Source organism: Sinohyriopsis cumingii, chromosome 3 (genome assembly GCF_028554795.1).
Source record: "Sinohyriopsis cumingii isolate HCF-2022 chromosome 3, ASM2855479v2, whole genome shotgun sequence".
NCBI lineage: Eukaryota > Metazoa > Mollusca > Bivalvia > Unionida > Unionidae > Sinohyriopsis > Sinohyriopsis cumingii.
In genome coordinates this window covers 79,440,913-79,462,193 of record NC_142963.1, presented here as the reverse complement: position 1 = coordinate 79,462,193, position 21,281 = coordinate 79,440,913, and the positions used below count along the sequence as shown (strand labels likewise).

The following is a 21,281-nucleotide window of genomic DNA, read 5'->3' as shown; positions in this document are numbered from 1 at the left end:
ATTGCTACTTGTCTTGAAAGAAAGTCATAGTAACATGGAGTTTTCATTAAAAGAGTTCATTGATATGTAGTTGGTCCTTAAGAAAATTATGTTTTGTAGCTGCTCATGTAGCCATCATCAAACTCTTTTTATCAGTATTTCTGGAGAAGAAATTTGTTACAGAGACACAAGGTTTTCACTAAACAGCTTCTTACAATATCTAGTTATTCCAAAATGGCGCTAATCAGTCCTCCAACATGGATTTTTGTTATGACTACTTATGAAGGTATGGTCCTATCAGCATGGAGTTTACACTAAAACACTTTCACTGCTGTTGTTGGTCTAAAATTAAATGATGCCATAACCTCCTTACAACACCTCTATCCCAGTGTTAGCCACTGTCTGTGCCTTATAATCGGACATTACATCATCTTACCACACCACCAATTCCTCCATTAATGTCATTATCTGAGAAACCTCAATCTAAACCAGCAACATGTACCTAAAATAACTTGAGATCATCACATTGTTTATCATCATAACCTCCTGACATAAAAATTGCTGTTAAAGCTACTTCTTCCAAATGGATGGCTATATGAATATGTTTAAGAAAAGAAGAACTCTTCTTTCTTGCAATACAGTGATAGCCTATTTAAAAAAGGATCATACATGTGATTAAAAATTGAATATAATTGTATATAAAGTTAGTAAGGTGTAACTAAATTTTTTATATTTAATATTTTTATTGAAATTTCACAACATGCATGTTATGGTTTCATTGATAAATTGATATTAATGTTATTTAAGCTGATTATGAATAATCATCTATCATTGTGCCAAACCATTCAAGAACCTTGTCAGTAAATTCAGAGTAAATATTTCTGGCTCTAAATAACATTATCTATCTATTTCATTTTCCCTGATGATTATAACTGATGATGCTTATTTTAATCCTTCTGACGTGAGATTTCTCAGCAGTGATTAAAGGGTGCTTCCTCATCTCGTTTAGTCATTTGGTTTTTACTTTTCCTTCTAAACTGGGAATATCTGATGACAGTTTACACTATTTGCAACAACTTATTCTTTCACTGGCAAATATAACAAAGTAATCTGTAGCTATTACATGAAATGATCTGTTTATAAAGGAAGTGTGCTTTGATAAATGATTAACTGGTTTTAATCTGGTACACTTTCAAATATGTTTTGCAGTGTATGAGATGGAGCCATGATAGCTGTTATGTATATTTGATTTAATTTATATTTGATTTAATTTAATTATTTGTAAGTTTTAAAATCTTTTTATTTTTAATTACATTACATGTAATAAAAATGTAGTTTTGTTTAATAGGAACTTGATATTTTTTCAGAAGATAGTTTGACCTTGACTCTTCAGTTGTAAACACTTAAAGCTGACCTAGTTCTCAACCTTTATTTAGAAATCAGTGAGGGAAGTAAACAACTTTTTATTTTTATCCTATTCTTAGAGTAAAATGATTGGTTTTTGTCAAGGTCATACTGGGACTACATGCTTTTATACTTAAATACTTCTTGAATGTTCTGGAAAGTTGGCCGTCATCTGGGAATTTGTTTTGCATTTCAGTTTACTGTATAATCATTGTTTATAGAGCTTTTTCTCAGTCGGGCTTAAAAACACTGGGATGTAAAGGTGTTCTTTTGTTGTGTCAATTTGGAGTTATTTTAATGTTTATTCAGATTATTTGAATACAAAAGGCTTAATTCTTTTCCTGAAAATATCTTAGTGCTCATACAGAATTCTTGGACAAAGACATTTCATTAATTCAAACACCAGATTATTGTTTGTGAATAACACAGAACTGTAGACATTCCAATACCACAAAGGATACAGTATACGTCATCACCTTCAATCTTGGATTCTTTGTCAGGACTCAACTTGAATTCATTAGAACATTTCATTATTAGGACTTTGACAAATTTAATTCATGGATTATTCTTGGAATATTTTTGGATTTGATTCTTAAAACTGTAAGTTCTTATTTGTTCATTTTTACAGAGTTTTTCCAGGGAAATAAATTATTTCTCATATTTTTCAAACCTTGTTTTTTCACTCTTTCTTTGTTGCTGTTTATTTGAGCCTAAACAAATAACATAAGAGGCTAACATACCATTTTTACTTAATGGTGACTGGACATGATATTAACTTGAGCTGAGCAATCCATAGCTTTTGTTATCTTGATAATTATGAGTGCTAATAAAAACCAATAATTATCCAAGTGACAAAACCTGTCAGGTAAGGAACAAACAGCAGTATGGATAATTTGATATTTTGCCTCTTTGTACAGATAAAATTAGGTACTTGTTGGAACAAATGTTAGTCTGTGTAATTTAGAAATCAACAAACATTTGTGAAATTTCATTCTGTAAATTCCAGTAATTGCCTGGTAATGTGGGGTAAATTGGACTTTTTTTGCACTAATATGTTGGCAGTATTCAAAGGTGTGGTTGTCCTAGAGAGATACATTTGAAAACAAACTTATTGCCAAATGATTATGGCCATAACAAGCAGGTTGCCACTGGTCAGGGGAGTCATTCAAGAGAGTGACTACTGGACATGGCTGTTTCTACACTAAAAACGGATGCTGATCCAACCTCCATTATGACTACCTTGATGGTCATTCAGTTTGATATGGCTTTTACTCCTGAACAGGTGATAGAGCTGGTGGGGTTTTAACTACAAGACTTCTTATGAGGTGCAGTTGGTCTTAAACGAAAATGATCTCCCAAAATGTGAAAAAACTTGATAATACTACTTCTGAATAGGTGGTCATAGTGACTGTTTTTTTTAAAACATTAAAAACCAAAAGGTCTTTTGTTATATATATATATATATATATATATATATATATATATATATATATATATATATATATATATATATATATATATATATAGTCGTTCCACAGACTAGAATGATGCTGATCCCTCCTCCAAAATGGCAGCAATGATGACCAGCATTACATTTTTATATAGCTAATTCTCTTGAACAGATGGTCTTATTAATATGGGGTTTCCTCACAAACACTACGGCAATATGTAACCACTTTCCGAGTGGCAATGGTTCTGACTCTGACCTCAAAATCGTACTCTTCTATCTAGCTCAAAAAATCTTGTTTCTTACACAGATGGTATCATAGACAATGTGTATGCACTAAAATGCTTCTTGGAATATGTAATGTGTTCTATATGTAAATGACGGAGATGAAACCACCAACATATCTGTAGTTTTTTGATGGAGTTTGAAAACTAAACTAAACTCAGCAGACACTGTTTGCATTTTTTAATTCACTTAGCTCTTAGACACAGTGTCTTACCATAGTACATGTTTTACAAATTATATTTGTTTGTTAATTTTGTATTTCTTTAAATTCCAGAGTGAAAAATGTGAAATATTATCAGTAGGAGTCAAGTTAGAATATTGTGTGCTTAAACACAGAAACCTCAAGAATGAGTTTGAAATTTTGGCAAAAAGACTGCTTACTCCCAAATTGGTGTAGATAAAAAGCTTCTATCCCCATGCCACAAAGTCCCTTGAGCTAATGTGTCTTCACATTGGCTTAGTTTGACAACATATATATTAGGGTTTTTGTTTAAGAATGAAATACTTCATTTTGAAATTGTATCCATTACAACAGTTTTTTCTTATTAATTCGCTCAGTTAGCCCATCTTTTCTGGGATTCAGCTTGTGTGGTCTGCACCTTCCATGATCCAAAACTCACAGTCTGTTGAAATTTGTAATATTTGTTAAATGGCTGCAAAAACTTCACCTCTGAAAAAGGTGCACCCCAGACTGCAGGCAAACTGCTAATGAATGATAAGAGTACTGATAACTATGACACTTTTTTAAAGAAAGTCGTAATTATACTTTACATTTTGTCATTTTTCTTCATTAAGTAATTGTTTGCTTTTAACAAGCATTTAGGCTAATCTTGAATTAGTGTTGCACCCTCTCTCTATTGCTCTATATGTATATACATGCTGATATCAGTGAGTGTTTGACACATTTGCTGTGTATGTATATACATGCTGATATCAATGAGTGTTTGACACATTTGCTGTGTATGTATATACATGCTGATATCAATGAGTGTTTGACACATTTGCTATTTTTGCTATTGCTTGTTGATCATATCAGCTAATTTGCTTATATGATACCATATCTGTTTCCTTTTTTAATACACCAGTCACATCAGAATTTGAACATTTTAAAGGAAATCATTGGATTTTCTGTCCATCAAAATTTCCTAAGTCATGGTAAATGAAACTAATGCAAAACTTCTTATGAAATATATAAATAATAATAAAACAATTTGGGTCTCTGTTTGGAAAATATACATTTATGTTTTTAGCCATACCTTTGATTATTTTTTAGCATTCTACCCCCCCCCCCCAGATATGTTGCTTACACTTTTTGAGACTGCATTTCTTCTGACCTTTTTTAATTCTTTAACTCTTTTTGAAATAAGTTTCCATCATTAAAGCATGTGAATAGTTTAGGTTTTCTCTCAGCTTTTCTGCTATGTGTTTGTTTCCTTATATTTTTCTTCCCTTGTTGAAAAGCTTGAATATCTTAAGTCACTGGGAAACTATTTCTAACTGCTCTGTTACCAAATTTCTGAAATATTGCATATTTTTCTTTGCTTTCATTTTTTAATACCAATCAGAAATGATCAGTTTCACATCAACCCTACAAATGGAAATTTAACAGCAAATGAAATAGACAGAGAGAAATTTGGGAATGAAGCTCATCTTGTCATCAAGGCTACTGACCATGGAAATCCACAGATGACCAATGTTACCATGGTGACAGTCATCATAGACGACATAAATGATAATCCTCCAGTATTTCCAAATGAAACTGTCAGTCTAAAGGTCAGAGAAGGAGAACAACAGGGAAGTGTTATATATCGAGTTAAGGTAACTATTTCTTTCATAATAATTGTAATTAATTTTCCCTCATTGCCAGAACTAACAGTTTTAGGAGCAATCAGGTGCTTAAAATGGCTCTAAACTTTTTCATCCAAGCAGTATTGTCAATGAATATAATTTTCAGTTGATAAAATTTTGTATCAGAGTTTTACTGAATTATGTTCATATTCTGATAAATAGCAAGACTTGTGCACATCAAAATAAATGCTAAGTTCATAACCTTTTCCTCTCCAGTTTACTAGTATCATCTATAATCTATATGTTAACTGACATCATTCAAAAACTACTGTTTCATTAATAATGTACAAAAGAAAAAAATCAGGGTAATATTAATTTCTAAAGATGGAAAATTACACTGTAATTAGCTCTTTGGAAAAAATGAAGTAAAATCAGGTAAAAGCTGGCTTGGTTTTGGTTTAATTGTCTCATGCTACAGAAACACAAATAGGTTATTTACCATTTGAAGGCAAATGGAGTAAAGCACCTTGCCCAAGGACACACCACAGTAGCCAACACAGGTTCATCCATGAAATCCTACCCATGCCCTTTTAGTTATGAGTTTGGCATGCCAACCACTGCTGTTCCATATATCCAGTCTCCATTAGTTGCCTGATAAGACATACAGAAGGGTACATTGACCTACTGGTAGTTGAATGTATTCATTAGCAATAACAGAGCATAAGTTTAAAACTTTTATGGGATCCATCACTAGTGGAGCAGCAGTCTATTGGGGAGAGGGATGTTATAGTAAGGAACAACATTTTATTTATAACCCCACATCTGTTAAGGTAGGAGAATAAATCATGGTGACACTGGTGTAACTAACCCCACAGATCTTCATGAATTGCCATGAAACTTCATAAATATTATCTGAAGATATAGATGTCAACAACTTAAATGTTCTCTGCCTTGTTAGAATTATTATCTTTGTTGTCTAATGTAGCATGACATAATCTCATTAGTGCAACTGACCCTGCAATTTTTGGCGGATTGCTGTTTAAGTTGATAAATATTATGGTCAGTTTATATTAGTTCCTTAGGGGAGACTAGCAAGTATCATTTTACCAATCCTGGCTTAATCTGAGGGTTGTTGTTGTTGTTGTTATAAGGTTTAACGCCATTTTCAGCACAAGATAGGCTATACATGGCCACCAGTATTAATGGTGAAGGAAGAACCTGGGAAAACCCCTGGAAAGAACCACAGACCCACAAGAAGCTACCGGCAAGCTTTCTCAAATATCCACACTGGCCGAGCCCGAGACTCGAACCCACACAGACAGAAGTGAGATGGCAGTAATCCGTGATAGCGCTTTAGACCACTCGGCCACTTGGGGCCCCTTAATCTGAGGGGAAATTAAGCATAGTAAATAGAATCATAAAGTAACCAGAAATTTCTCTGTAAAATATATATAGGGAGAACCAGACAGATTTCTATCGTACACTACACAGTCCTGGAATTTTGCAAATTTTGATGAAAGTTGGGAAAAAACCAGGAATTTTCTGCCACCACTTGATGCCGAAAACATCATGTAATTGAGTTGTAACTAAACTGATCGTGAGTTAAATTTATCAAGTTCTAAGCAGAATATTTGGAGGGTGCAGTATGGATCATTTGGGCGCTTGCAATAAACATATATGCTGAGTCAATCCAAATGCTCAGTGGATTAAATTCATCTAGTAGACTTTCATTTTCAAAGTCAGTGGGATATCTGTATCTTTCCTTGCATGGAAGGTATGAAAACCACTCAAGCATCACAAGAGGCAAACATCATAGTGGCAAAGCATAGCCACTGACTAGATGACCTAGCAAACTTCAAAACATTGTTCGATCGAGTGATACATGCATGAAATGGATATGATAATTACTTATTTTCTCGGAAATTGTATTAAAATTGTTATGTCTTTAATCTGCTGAAAGACAGGATAAAACTACGGTGTTAATGAAATTTGACCTAGTACTCACGATTTGCATTACTAGTCACATGAGTACACAAATTTAACAACCCACATTTTCAAATATTGTAGAGAAAAAATGAAAACAAATATTAAATGAAAGTCATATACTGGTTTTAATAAAAATGCAAAAACGGAAGAACACAAAATTTTCCATATTCAGTGCTGGATTACCAAATAGGCAGAGTATAGGTACTGGCCTATGGGCCCCACACCTTTTAGGGGCCCTGCAGTAACGTTTGTTTAATAATATTTAATAATTTTTGTTTAATAACATAAAATGTTAGTTTGTTTAAAAACATTAAGACTTGTTAATATTTGTTTTGTGTAATAAAACTGGTTTATTAAAATTGTTGGTTGGTAAAATTAAAAACTTATTAGGAGATAATTTGTGAGCAGGGCCCCAAGATTTTGACTGCCTAAGGGCTTCCACAGTGTTTACTCCAGCACTGTCCATACTTATATATTCCGAGAACAACTTCTGGAATTTTGTTGTATCACATGACTGGTTTTTACAAAAAGTATCTGACTTTCATTAAATATAATTGAATTTCTCTACCACAACATTAAAATGGAGTTTGTTGTTGATATCACATGACTAATGGACTTCCAATGTTTTCATTTGAGATTTGTGAAGTGACTAGTAATGCATGGTGAGTATTGGGTCAGGTTTCATCAATGCTGTAGTTTTGTCTAGTCTGTCAGCAGATTAAAGGTATAATGATTATAATACTTGCCATTTCTGAGAAAATAAATCATTTTTCTACAAATTTCATGCAGGTATAAGTCAATATAATTGATATAACATAAGTTTAAATTCTGTTGGCCTGCTGGTAAGTGAGTATAACATGTCATTACTGCACAGTGGTGGCAAATTCCAAATTTTTAACGTGCAATTGCAACAACCCCACACCCCAACCTAAATGTCCAAATATGAAAAATGGAGTGGGAATATTCGGAGGAAACCCGATTAGAAAATGGACTGCTATTTGTTTTAAACCAAATTTATAGTCCAAATTGTTGAATCTCAGAGCTGAAATGAGAAATTTTCATCCCTTGTATACTGGTTTAATGAATTACAAGAATATAAGTTGATTTTATAGAAAATTCAGTCCTTGTTTATTCAGCAGTATATAATCTTGAAGGTCTTTTGTCAAAATTTAAATCAATCCTTTTGAAAATGTTTTTAAATGATGGATTTTTAACCAGATCGTCTTAAGGAGATTAGGTTGTCTGAAATATCTTCTTTGGGATTTTATTGGCACAAATAAATTCAGGATTAAACTCTCTTTGTTACAAGACAAAATTCTTTATTATTTGCATTTATTGTTTTTTTTTGTACTGCACATGTAATAGGAAATGGTTACTTCCTATAAAATGTTTACTTCCTATAAGATGCATATATATATATATATATATATATATATATATATATATATATATATATATATATATATATATAAAATTATCTTTTGCAGCTGACACATTTTCTTTTAAATAATTCTCTAAATTTGTTTAATAGCCTATGACTACTATAACAGTGAAATATCCAGGATATAATTTGCACTTACATAAATTTACATAAAATAACAGATGTTGTTATGGTTCGTCAATTTCGAGGTCGATACAAATATTTTCCAGTATCAGCAGCAAGATGAAATAAACTAGTTGAAACATAATAAAGTTAAAATGTTTAATTCCTGTAAAAATAGCCATGTAAAGTTTCACAAACATAAACGTTTTTCTGTTTTATTTGTTTTTCTTTTCTATTTTTTGTATTTGCCTTTGACACAGCTCACAAATGGTTTACTTCATCCTTGAACGACAGATTTTAGAAAGTGACTTTACATGGACATGTATATGAAAATAAAGGAATAACATGTCGTGTGCCACAAGAATCTATACCCTGTCAGCTTTTGTTTGTTATTTTGATAAACTATCTTCCTCTACAGATTGAAATTACATTATCATCATCTGATCTGTATGCTGATGATACTGTTTTCTCTGATGAACACAGCTGCAAAATTGAATTAGAAAATGCATTAAACAAACTTAAAATGTGGTGCAAGGAAAATGGCATGGTTGTAAATACACATAAAACAATGATTTCATTAATAACAACACAGCAAAAAGGAGCAAAATTAAAGACAGATGACTTGAGCCTTTTCAGTAAAAAAATGAAAAACTGAAAGTGGTTTCCAAGGACAAAATTCTTTGTATTCTAGTTTACATTAATTGACTTTGGTCTGTTCATGTTAATCTCAAAACAAAGAAAACAATCTCCTGTCTTTGGCTTTTAAAAAAAATAGTCTTTCGTTTCAAAAGACCAATATGTCACTTTTACAAGAGCTACATTCAGCCTCATTTTAAATATTGTAATATCATATGGGGAAACACTTCTGATGTTAATGTCAAGAAAATATTTGGCTCCAAAGATGAGCCTGTTCAGTAATACTACATAGGCAACCAGGAAACATTACAGAAGCAATGGATAATCTTGGTTCATTTGATGTTTAAAGTTGTCCATTTTCCTGTTTAAGTGTTTCATTTATGAATATAAATACACATTGGGTTAATTCCAAAGCTTTGAAATTATTCTTCAAGAACTATATTGAAATATTAGTATTTTTATTATAATGTCTGTAAGATAAAATATTTTATTTGAAACTACCAGTATTCAATAATGTAAGCAATCTAGTACACATCCAGATATGCAGTAAGTAAATATTCCAACCAAGTAATTATACAAATATTAATCCATTATAAATTTGAAATGTGGACAAGATTTAATTGTATTTACTAATCAAAGTAATTAATTTAAAAACAATTGTTCTTTATAACATAAAAATAGAGACGACCAAACAAAAAATATTCAAGATTTTCATGAAAATTATTGAGTTTTGACAAATGATTCCAGATCATGCATTTGGGGTTTATCACATGCATGTTCCATGTTAATACAACTTTAATACTAACTTTACAGTCATCAGATCCCCAAAATGGATATACGACCATACCCATCAAATATGAAGGACTGCACTTTACTGAGGTACTGCTATAGTGAGGGACCATTCAGACTCTATGTATATATCTATCACAGATCTGAATATTTTTGCATAGGCTAATTTGTTGAAAATATTTATAATTATAGATTTTGATTTATATATTTGGATGTATTGTTGTGTTTCCTGCTTTTACAGAATCAGGTTTGAAGCAATTTTATTTATCTAATAAAGTAAAACTAAAAATTCTCAGTAATATGGTGCATAGTTAAAAAAAACATTCCAGATAAAAGAAAAACAGTATTTGAATTTTGTAGGTCATACATTTTCAGAGACATTTTTGTGTAGTTTTAATCTGTGTATGTTTGAGAGAACCACAATGTTTGAAGGCATTCATTTGGAGCAAAAATCTATACATTTATAATATCTATATTGTTTCAGTATTTATTGTGCCTACATTTCCATTGATCTTTTGATTAATTTATCTATTCTAAATCGTATTATTTTAACATCATTGAATCTTTAATTTGATATCAGTGACATAAAATGTAACAATTTACTGATGTTCAAACGTTAATAATTTTAGTGGTTGTGATTTGTCACAATTTGTTACTATCAAAACAAATATGGTATGTGCTCCCATGGTGTATTTTTAACAACAAATTAAATGTTTTATTTTATCAAAGGGGATCATCAAATTGCAAATAACATGAAATTTCGACAATAGCTAGGCATGTTAAAATATCATTATCAACAAAATATTAAATACTATTTATTTTTACAAAAGTTGTATCTAATATACGTTCCAGAACTGTCTTGATGCTTGTGAACCTTTAAAGCATGTGTATTATGATCATTTCAGCCACAAATTTTGAAATGAATAAAATGTTAGTGAAATTTGTTGACTGAATAAATTTACAAATTTATCTGCTCAATACTTTGAGATTTATATTATATCTTCATCTCTCTGAAATGATTCTTTTCAGGCAACTGATGAAGACACAGGAGAAAATGCTAACATATTGTACAGAATGATCAACAGTGTACCATTTTTCAATGTAACACGATCAGGAGAAATCTGTATAGCTCATTCTCCATCAGTTAATAAAACCAGTAGCAAGAAATTTCTGCTCAACATTACAGCTTATAACACTAAGCCATATTCCAAAACATCCATCACAAATGCGACAAAGGTTGTGGAGATCAGTATCGTGGTAAGTTCTTGATACATTTAAGGTTAGAGAGAACACTGTCTCATCTTTTTACAGTAATGGCCTTGCATAAAAAATGAAATAGTGGCTTATACAAGAACTTTGCCATGAGCTGGCATCAGATGACATGATTACTAAAAGAAAGGAAGGACAATGAAATAAACATTATTGCTAAATTTCTGCTTGAAGTCATCAAGTAAAGCTGAAAGAATGTAATTAATCTAAGCTACACTTTCCGCAATTTTACAAATATAGAAACTTGGAAAATGTTTAAAAAATGCTTGAATAACAAAAAGTATTTCAGCAATATTTGACCTAGAAAATCTGCATGTTAATTCCTGATTCTTGTACATATGTCTGATTTAATATATATTTATTATAATTTGTTTGTTTGTAAGTTTTAAATATTTTTTATATATTTTTCTTACATGCTATTGTAATGTAAATTTTTTCACTAGAGATGATACTTTTTCAGAAAATTGTTTGACCTTGACTGTTAGTTTATTAACACCAGGTGTTGATCTAAATTCTGACCTGGATTCAAAATTAGTAAACAGAGTTCTGCTTTATTTTAAAATGATTGGTTGTTGTCATGGTCATGATGGAACTACGTGGGTTAAGAAGTAAACACCCTTTTTTTATTTTTATTTGGGATTAAAATCATTGGTCTAATCAAGGCCATATTCTGTGTACATATGTGATATAAACATGATTATGTGACCCCCCCCACTCTGATTTGCAACTTGGGGGAATTTGGAAACTGCTTCTTCTGATACAATATAATCTTTGTTTTGAGAGAGATTTCTCAGTTTTGGGCTTTTCATACTGATGTCAAGTTAATTTGTTGTAGCCAGATTTGAGCAATAATAACTCTTCAGATCAATTGGATTTCAAAAGGATTAATTCTTTATTCTCAGGAAATATTTTGAGGAGTGCTCACACAGAAATTTTGGAAAGACATTGCTTACAAATTTAATTTGGATTTCCAACACTGGAGTGCCATTATTTGTATTTCTACAAGGAACTGTAGATAAGCACAGTACTGACTACAGCATAGTCTTCATCCATCTTGGATTTTTCATCAGGATTCAAACTTGAAATTATTAGAACATTTATTACTAGGACTTTTGCAGTTTAATTCATGGATTATTCTTAGATTATTTTTGGATTTGATTCTTGAAACTGTAAGTTATTCTCCTTTTGTATTTTTACAAAATTTTCCAGGAAAATAAATTATTTGTTAAATTTTAGAAAGCTTTTTGTTTTCACTCTTTCTGTGTTACTGTTTATTCGAGCCTAAACATGTATCATTCAAAACTTTTCTTTTTTCAGGACATTAATGACCAGTTGCCATGCTTCAAAAACAAAACATACACCTTCATTACAAATGAGACTCAAGATGTTGGCTCTGTTATTGGAAGGTGCCCCCCTCTGTCTGTCTGTCTGTCCGTCTGTCTCTCTTTCTTTCCCTCTCTCTCTCTTTCTCTTGTAACTTGCATATATTTCCTGGAGAAATAATTTTCTTAATATAGTTTTTAAAGCTTGATTAGTCTCTTTAATTCATTTAATTAGTAAAAATACAGAAGTAATTCTTCTTAAACCTAATACTGCAGGAACCATATATTTATGGATGATGTAACTGACCTCTGTATGCAAGGACTATATATTATTGGTCTAATGGAACCCTAGTCTGTATGCAAGGACTATACATTATTGGTGCAATGGAACCCTAGTCTGTATGCAAGGACTATATATTATTGGTGCAATGGAACCCTAGTCTGTATGCAAGGACTATATATTTTTGGTGCAACGGAACCCTAGTCTGTATGCAAGGAGTATATATTTTTGGTCCAACAGAACACTAGTCTGTATGTCGATACAATAAAGATACGGATTAGGACAATGATGTCTATAGGTGTAAAATTTCAGCCAATCATTAATAGTGTGCTAATAATATAAGGGGGTAAATTGTGATATGGTCCAAAATATACCAGCTTTGTATCACTTAAGTGTAACTAATTCAATAGAGTTATATTTTATAGGAAGACAATTTGTATTAACTGAACACTACAGAGATATTGTGTTTTCTAAATATTACTTTATATTATACTAAAATTTATCGACATATATAATAGTTAAACTTTAATCATCCAACTTAGATCTAGACCTAGACCTGATGATATTAGAGATATATAGACAAAAATGTAACTATCTATATACACATCTTGAATAATTCTATTTGATGGAAAAGTATACTTTATATTTTTTGTCCCCAACAAATACTATTCCACCGTTTTTCCATTTTTGGTTGCTATGGTAACCATGAACAAACATTAATTTCACTGACATTTTTCAGTGTTAGCAATCAGCATGCATATATCGGTCATTTTTTTATAATTTCACCCCAATCTGAATATAAATACTAGTTTTTAATCAGTTATAGAGATTAGGCTCAAAATGTACTGTATTATATTGCTCAGAAAGAACTAAGATTAAATGGATGGGGCAGTTGGAAACAGATCATCATAAGTATAAATATGTGATGCAAAAAGACATGATGACACTACATGGATTAATTTTTACTTCATTTGGAATCAGAATATTGATTTCGAGTCTTAAATTAAGAGTGGTCATTGCCATATTTATTCTATGACAAGTCTGTGCTTAGTGATTCCCAACTTGTACTAAATTTAGGTACATGTACAATTTTTATCTTGGCCAGCCCATGTTTAATCACATTTACAAAGCAGGTTAATAAGTTTATCATGGAAGAAATATTGTATTCAGAGCAAATAAAGCCTATTCCAACAGATTATTCATGAAAGTAGTACTGTTGGTCTTGATTACAGTATGTAGACCAGATCAAGTATCAGAGACCTTGGTTTAGTCATGTAAACTCTATATCTGTCTAATATTTATAATAACAGTGAAATTTCCCAAAACCGCATGGACATGGTTGAGACCCATAATTATGGTTGTATTATACATGTAGCCATTTTGAATAGGTTTGATAAGTATAAGAATGGCCTAATATGTGACTAGTATGCAGAAGAAGCTAGATTACATTGAGACCAGTTTGTCTGCAAACTGTAAGTTTTTTAAACCGTTGTTGTTTCAGGGTCACTCAGATTTAATGAATATTAAGTCTGAAAAATTCTGTGAGTTCATTTTAATTAATTTTATATTTTGGCATTGGTGGTGGTTAATTGTTTTATACCCAGAATTTCAAAAGACTGCCAAGGCCAAAATTTTCAATATACAGTAAATGGTTTCAAGTCAGATTGGGCTGTTGTTCTATAAAGTGATGTGCTCATAATGACAAAATTCCCAATGCTTAGATCTATCTCAGTGTTAAAATTGTGTTCCTTGTGACCTTATATCAAAATAGCAAGTTTGGTAATAATAGGACAGGACAATAGAGGTATATATATATATATATATATATATATATATATATATATATATATATATATATATTTATAATGACTTTAAATTTGCCTTCCATAGTTTTAACTTTTGGGGTTGAACAATTGTACATTGTGTTCATTGTGGGCTTACAGTCAGTATAGCAAGTTTTGTTATAGGAAGGACAACGAATATGAGTTGCAAAAAGATGTGGCCATTTCTTCAGTGATCTTTGTGTGAGTTTTTAATGCAGATGATTTGCATAGCATGTATAATCATATCTTTGCTTTAAAAAAATTTAGGGTTGAAGCAACAGACCCAGATCCCACCCCAGAATACAGCATGATCATGTACTGGATTGACAACGGGAATGTAAATGATACATTTCATGTAGACACCTATACAGGAAATATTTACTTGATGAAAGCATTAGATGTTGACCGGGCTGGTAGTCCAACCAACTATAGTCTACAGGTAATGAATGAAGTGATGATCATAAACACTCATCATAAAAAATGTTCTTTTGTAACAACACACTTTTATGTTCCAAGTTGTGTTCTTTCATTTAAAGTGATACTTGTAATGGTAACATATGATATTATGGTAAATTAATTTTTGTCTTATCTTGCAAGGGGTAGGTGTCACTTTTTCTGATGATTATGACAATAATGATAGCAATGTCAAGAGTGTGAAGACCTTTCTGACCAATTTTGTGAAATATATCAGGTATATTGTATTTTTCTGATGGTTATTCCATCCCAAACTTTTATAAAATTTTGGCTAAGTTTTAATGTAAAAATCACTTTGCCCAATATTAAACCCAGACTCCTCTGACTTTTACCATATTTGCGAATTGACTTCCTGGGGTCTTAATACAGGAGATAGACTGTAATGTAAATCATAATTGTTTACAGTGGAGATGGTGTTCCACAGAAACCTTTTTTTCTAATTAGCATTCTCCTGACAGAATTGAAGTTCAGTTCATATTTTCATGTTTTAATTGGATTTTAAAGTTTATTTGAATTGATTTTAATGATAATACATACAAACTTTTAATTTAATACAAAAAAGAAAGAAAAATATTTTAATGTTTTTATTTTATGCTAGGTCATAAATTACTGGATTTTCCGTGTGAAATAATTGTGACAATTCACTGCAGTGAATATGATAAATATTTTTACTGCCACATTGATATCATTTATAACCAAGAAATCTGACGAGTCAAGTTCTAATCCAATAATGTGCACAGTCTTTTTTTCTTCAGTTTCTTTTATAGTGCTGTTTTGCCTTGAATCAGGAAGAAGGCTTGTTTTTAATGATATTCTCTGTGCAAATATGCACCAAAAACACAGAAGAACATAAACAGTAAACTACTGACATTATCACAAGACAGTTTGATTGCTCTTTCTTAATAATTGATAGATTTCATTTGATGGATGAAAAATATGTGACTTTGTCACTGATGAAAATACTTAGTTTTTTACTCAATGAAAAGTATCAATTATTCATTCATTTCAAGTAAATATCCTCTCTTTATATTCACAGCAAATAATGTACATCCATGTTATAGATTTTTATTTACTGAGCAACCAAGTTTAAGTGTAACAAGCACTTAATGTTTCAGTTTCATTGATAGGTTTATGCCAGTGATAGTGTACCTATTGAGGCAAACATGCACAGAAATAACAGTGCAGATGTGATCATCACTGTACAAGATGTAAATGATAACCCACCAATGTTTTCCCAAGGTATGTATGAAATTAATATTATAATGAAGATTTATATTGTATTACTCAGTGATTTAAATTTCTTCTTTCTTATGATAAACTGTTTTAAGAGTATCATTTTGAGTATGAATATAGAATTATTAAAAGGATAATCAAGTACATTCACAGGAGTATTCTTTTTATGGAAATAGATTTTTAATTTATACAAGTAATTTAGGAAATGACATTCAGCCAGTAATTGTCTCTATCCAAAGAACTTTATCAGAGCACTTTTGTATTTTCCAGAGAATTCAATAATTTGAAGAAAAAAAAATACATTCCAGCCAACTGGACACAACATATAATACAACTTGAAAGTGCTAGATCTTAAAGCATGACTGAAAAATCCTCTTAATTACAAGATTATATAGTTCTCTGCTTAACCTCAGCTCACAATTAGCATTTTCTAAGAAAAAACTATTACCTAATGGAAAATGACCTTCTAGAATGATCTGATGTTTACAAAATAAAAATATTAGTTATTATGAGAAACCAGAACCTATACTATGTCAAATACTCTAAGGGAATTCCAAAACCTAGACCTAAACTCAAATAAACATATTTACTTCTATTAATAATAATACTGATTTTAACCCATTCACACAGAGAATAATTTAGCTATGTATTAGTTGATTATGGAATAAAGTCAATTCAGGTCAAGAAAAAATGAACTCAACTCAATAGCATGTAATGAAATAAAAAGAAATTTAAAAAAACTAACAAACAAACAATGCATATTAAATATACATAACAACTAGACCATCCATTATTTGGATGTAATCTGTTAAACTGGACCACCCATTATTTAGATGTAATCTGTTAAACTGGACCACCCATTATCTAGATGTAATCTGTTAAACTGGAGCACCCATTATCTAGATGTAATTTGCGTTGTCAAACTTATAATCATTATTTTCCTTGACAAGTTTAATAGGTTTATTAATGTCTTCACTCAATAGTTTGCTGATACTGTGAACCTATTTATTTTCACTGAAATCAATTATCATGGTTTTGTGAAAAATTACTGTTTCATCATTAATTGATTAAATTCATTGATCAGGGAAGGGATCTTACTGTTTCCTCAGAATTATCATAGTACACTGGGTCTTTAAATTCACTGTTTGTATCAGGCATGAAATACATGACAACTGCTACATCACCAACAATGCTTCTTGTCAAGAAAATATTGAAACACCTCAAAACCAACTTTATGTGATATGTTTGCATGCAATGATGTTACATCATGTAATACAACTGAAAGACATTCATTTTTTTAAACATCTGCTGATATCAGTATTATCTTTAGTATATGAAGGAAGTGATTTCATTAAAGGTTGTAAAACACTAAGTATAGTTGAGTTGCTAGCACTATATTTGGTCATCCCAGACATCCCAAAAGCCAGGTTTGATATCAAGTTTTGTGTTTTGGACAATATGTAGAACTGAGGTGTAGTTTTTTTTTTGAGGAAAAGTGTCAGATTCTTAATATACAGAAAAGTAATTCTTGGAAATTTCATCAGTACATGTTAAAATATTTTATTTAATTTTGGGGGAATATCATCTATAATTTTTTGGGTAGTAATTTTCATCACTAGTCACCAAACTCTTTAATATGACCTTATTATTACAGTGGTGTTTTTGATTTATCAGTTTATTTACTGCAATACTCTTGTCTTTAGATACAGTCACTCTGTTCTTCTTTAGAATTTTAATTATAATGTTATGTTTTATTACTGTTACATAATGTTTCTTGTCTGATAGCTTTATTGTAAAGACCGATGTAAGAATGACTTCCAGTCAGTGGTGCGCAAGATGATTGAACTTGTTGCAATAACCCATATAACTTGATTGAAAGAATCTGTTTCAGAGTCAGAATTGTTGTCTGATATACATTGTTTAAACAATATTCCATTGGTTTCAGGCATATACACCTCTCCCTCGACAACTTGTGCACAATGGGGTCCACAAATATAGACTGCACTATAAGCAAGGTGCAAGTTATCAAGGGACCTCCAAATATTGAAAAATCGCTTTGACATTGAGAAAACCAGGGGGAGGGATGGCATTAGAAAACTCGGTTGTTTATTGACTGAATCCTCATTTTACAATTATTCAATAAAAAATTTTAATAATGCACTTTTTCTAATGAAGTTGTTCACTATTCTGTTTAAATAACACTTATTTTCAAAATGTCCAACATATGAAAGATCGTTCCAACTGGTTTCAACAACCATCATGTGTAGGGAAAAAATCTGTGTAATATGTCACTGCTTTTTGTTTTCTTGATGAGTCTGGTTCCCGTAGTGGTGTTTAATATTATCCTGCCAAATTGGGAGCTCCACAGTGCAGGGAACTAGACTGTTGATACACCACCAAACAAGATTCCAAAAACATGTGAAAAATATTTTGTGAGACAATTGTCTACTTTGAAACTCAGTTTTGTATTGCTCAATTAGTACAATACTGATATCGTGAATTAATGATTGGAATTAATAATGAACCATCTTAACATCCTTGAGGATATCTGTAAGTGCCATTTCAAGAATTCTCTGAAACTCGCTTGCCCACAATGGTCTGTATCTGTGAAATCAATCTTTATTTTACAAAGTATTCATTTAGCTTGACTGCCTTGTTATTTTTGATCACAGTTATGACAGCATCCGTAATTTAAGATAGTGTATGTTACATGCACAATAAAATTTATAAGTGTTCGATTGATCAAATGAAGTGAGTTCACCTGACATATGACCGGGGCCACTAGATTTTAAGTTTGTAGGATTTTCACGCCTTTTATTCTACCTCCTTTATTTTATTCAAAAGACATAATTAACATGATAATACAAAGGAGGCCAGCTTTTAATTCAATGCAAAAATACAACAAATACTTCTGGAAGTCAGTTATCAAAACACAGTCGGCATTTAATTAGATTCTCAGAGAAACGCTCTCGGACATAGCTGTTATGGTAGATTCATGCAATTACATTTAATTACAAAAGGACACATTGCATTTATGACGATTACACTAAAAATGAACTAAAAGATAGAACTAGAACACAATTTTCAATTGATAAAAAAATTATTTATTTTGTATTTATTTATTAAAGTACTGCCTCCACTCGGCATGAGTGGCATTTTCATTCACTGAAATTTCCTTACATATCATTAATTGTGGTATACTAGTAATGTTGTTTGGAAAGAAAATGTAAAAAAAATTTTAATTTGGTATTTCATAGTGTTCATTAAAATTTCCAGGTCCTATCTACTATATTCGATGATAAAACAAGCAATACATCAAAGTTTCCATTACCAATTTTGATCACAATTTTCTTCAAGCTCAACAAATGGGGATCAATTTTGGGGGGTATTTTCTGGTTTAAAAAATGGGATCCATGCCTGACCCTGCATTATATGCGAGTTCGCGACTTATTGGGGCATGAGTTATCAAGGGAGTAGTGTAGTATGGTCAAATATTTTTTTCTAAAATTTATTTTTGTTAAATGAACTTATTTTGGGACAAAATGTAGTCCTTTATTTAATAGTACATGTTTATCACTGTCAGTTGGTCTTCACTGTAAATATTTAACAACATCTTTGTAAACATCTCTGAATTTGTTATCTCTCATTTTTACTTCATCTCATTGTTTCCAGCATTTTAGTCTCCAGAATCTTATATTTTTAAATGCCTACAGTAAGGTAGAGCATATCACGTTGTGATGCACTGTACATCCATCCCCCCTGGCACCAACTTTGTTTCCACAAAACAACTAAATGCTACACCATTCACCATTACCAAAATTTGTAAATAGCTTTGCATTTGGGTTATGGAAAAGCCCATAAATTTAATGGTCTACAGTCATGATGACTGTGACAGAAGAAATATGATTTCTACATAAGTTCTAAGCCAGATATGGTCTATTTGATTCATCCTAAAACAGTGTTTTTAATAAATTTTTGCTTCTTTATGCAGGCTATCAAAAAGTTTCACAGTCATTGCCAACTTGCTCATAGAATTGTTTTCTTTTCTTAAGTTATTTCTAGTTTTACACCTTGAGTAAGCCTAGTAACATTATCCCACCCCAAAACTGCAGATGTCCCCCTAAATTTAACAAAATACCCGGTACCTTTATGTGGATAGTGGCATATAGGTAGATAAAATGTCCCCTTGACATCTCAGTCAAGGTACAAAACTGATTTCAAACATTTTCTTTGTGATCTCTGTTATATGCAAACTGTTCTGTCTGGGTATGTTAGATCTATTTATCGCAACAGCTAATTCTGACTGTATTAACAGCCACAAAGCATTGGGGTCATGATTTGAAGAGATGATAAGTGCATGCTGCAGGTATATTAATGTATTGTTGGTCCTAAATGAAAATGCTGCCATCTCAAATCCAATATTTCTGCTACAGCAACTAATTAGAAAATCTTGTTAGAAGAATATAAGTGATAGTTCAACACTCAGCAATTAAAAGAAAGAAATGATCTTAACTTGAATTCCTGGAAATTCTTTTGGCCAAGACAGCACCAGTCCCTATGGGGGACTCTTGTTTACATTTTGCTTTGAGACAAATTGGACATACTGTCATACCCAAATTTAATGATAGTTTATTGTCAGTGAGCTGAAGACTGCATGATTCTTTCCCATGCTTTTTTGATATGCAATCAGGATTCTGATGTGAAAATATGATAACACTATGGTCTGCATTTAATAAAAGCTTACAATCAGAGACTATGCTAGATACCAATTATCATTCACACAGCACACAAAAATAAGACCTACAATATTACCATAAGGTACACCACATGATATTGTCAAATACTTTGATTATGGCTTTGTTAACACTGATAATTTGTTGTCTGTTTCTTAGATCTAATTCAAACCATTCAAAATTTTTTAGTATGTACCGATATACCATGCGCTGAAAGCTTTTTGTAAGTAGAGCATGATCATTCCAGTGTGGAAAACTCTGGAATCTGGACTATGCATTAAATGTGCACC

General features: G+C 31.4%; 1 protein-coding gene across 1 annotated transcript in view; it reads left to right on the top strand.

Moving 5' to 3' along the window:
- The window catches only part of LOC149803173 (protocadherin Fat 4-like), a 208,618-nt gene that overhangs the window by 118,471 nt on the left and 68,866 nt on the right, over nucleotides 1-21,281 (top strand). Inside the window, exons 30-34 of the mRNA XM_089953895.1 lie at nucleotides 4,681-4,933; nucleotides 10,887-11,114; nucleotides 12,444-12,532; nucleotides 14,819-14,990; nucleotides 16,153-16,264. Coding sequence (XP_089810021.1) covers nucleotides 4,681-4,933; nucleotides 10,887-11,114; nucleotides 12,444-12,532; nucleotides 14,819-14,990; nucleotides 16,153-16,264 — 854 coding nt within the window. The remainder of the gene's footprint in view (nucleotides 1-4,680; nucleotides 4,934-10,886; nucleotides 11,115-12,443; nucleotides 12,533-14,818; nucleotides 14,991-16,152; nucleotides 16,265-21,281) is intronic.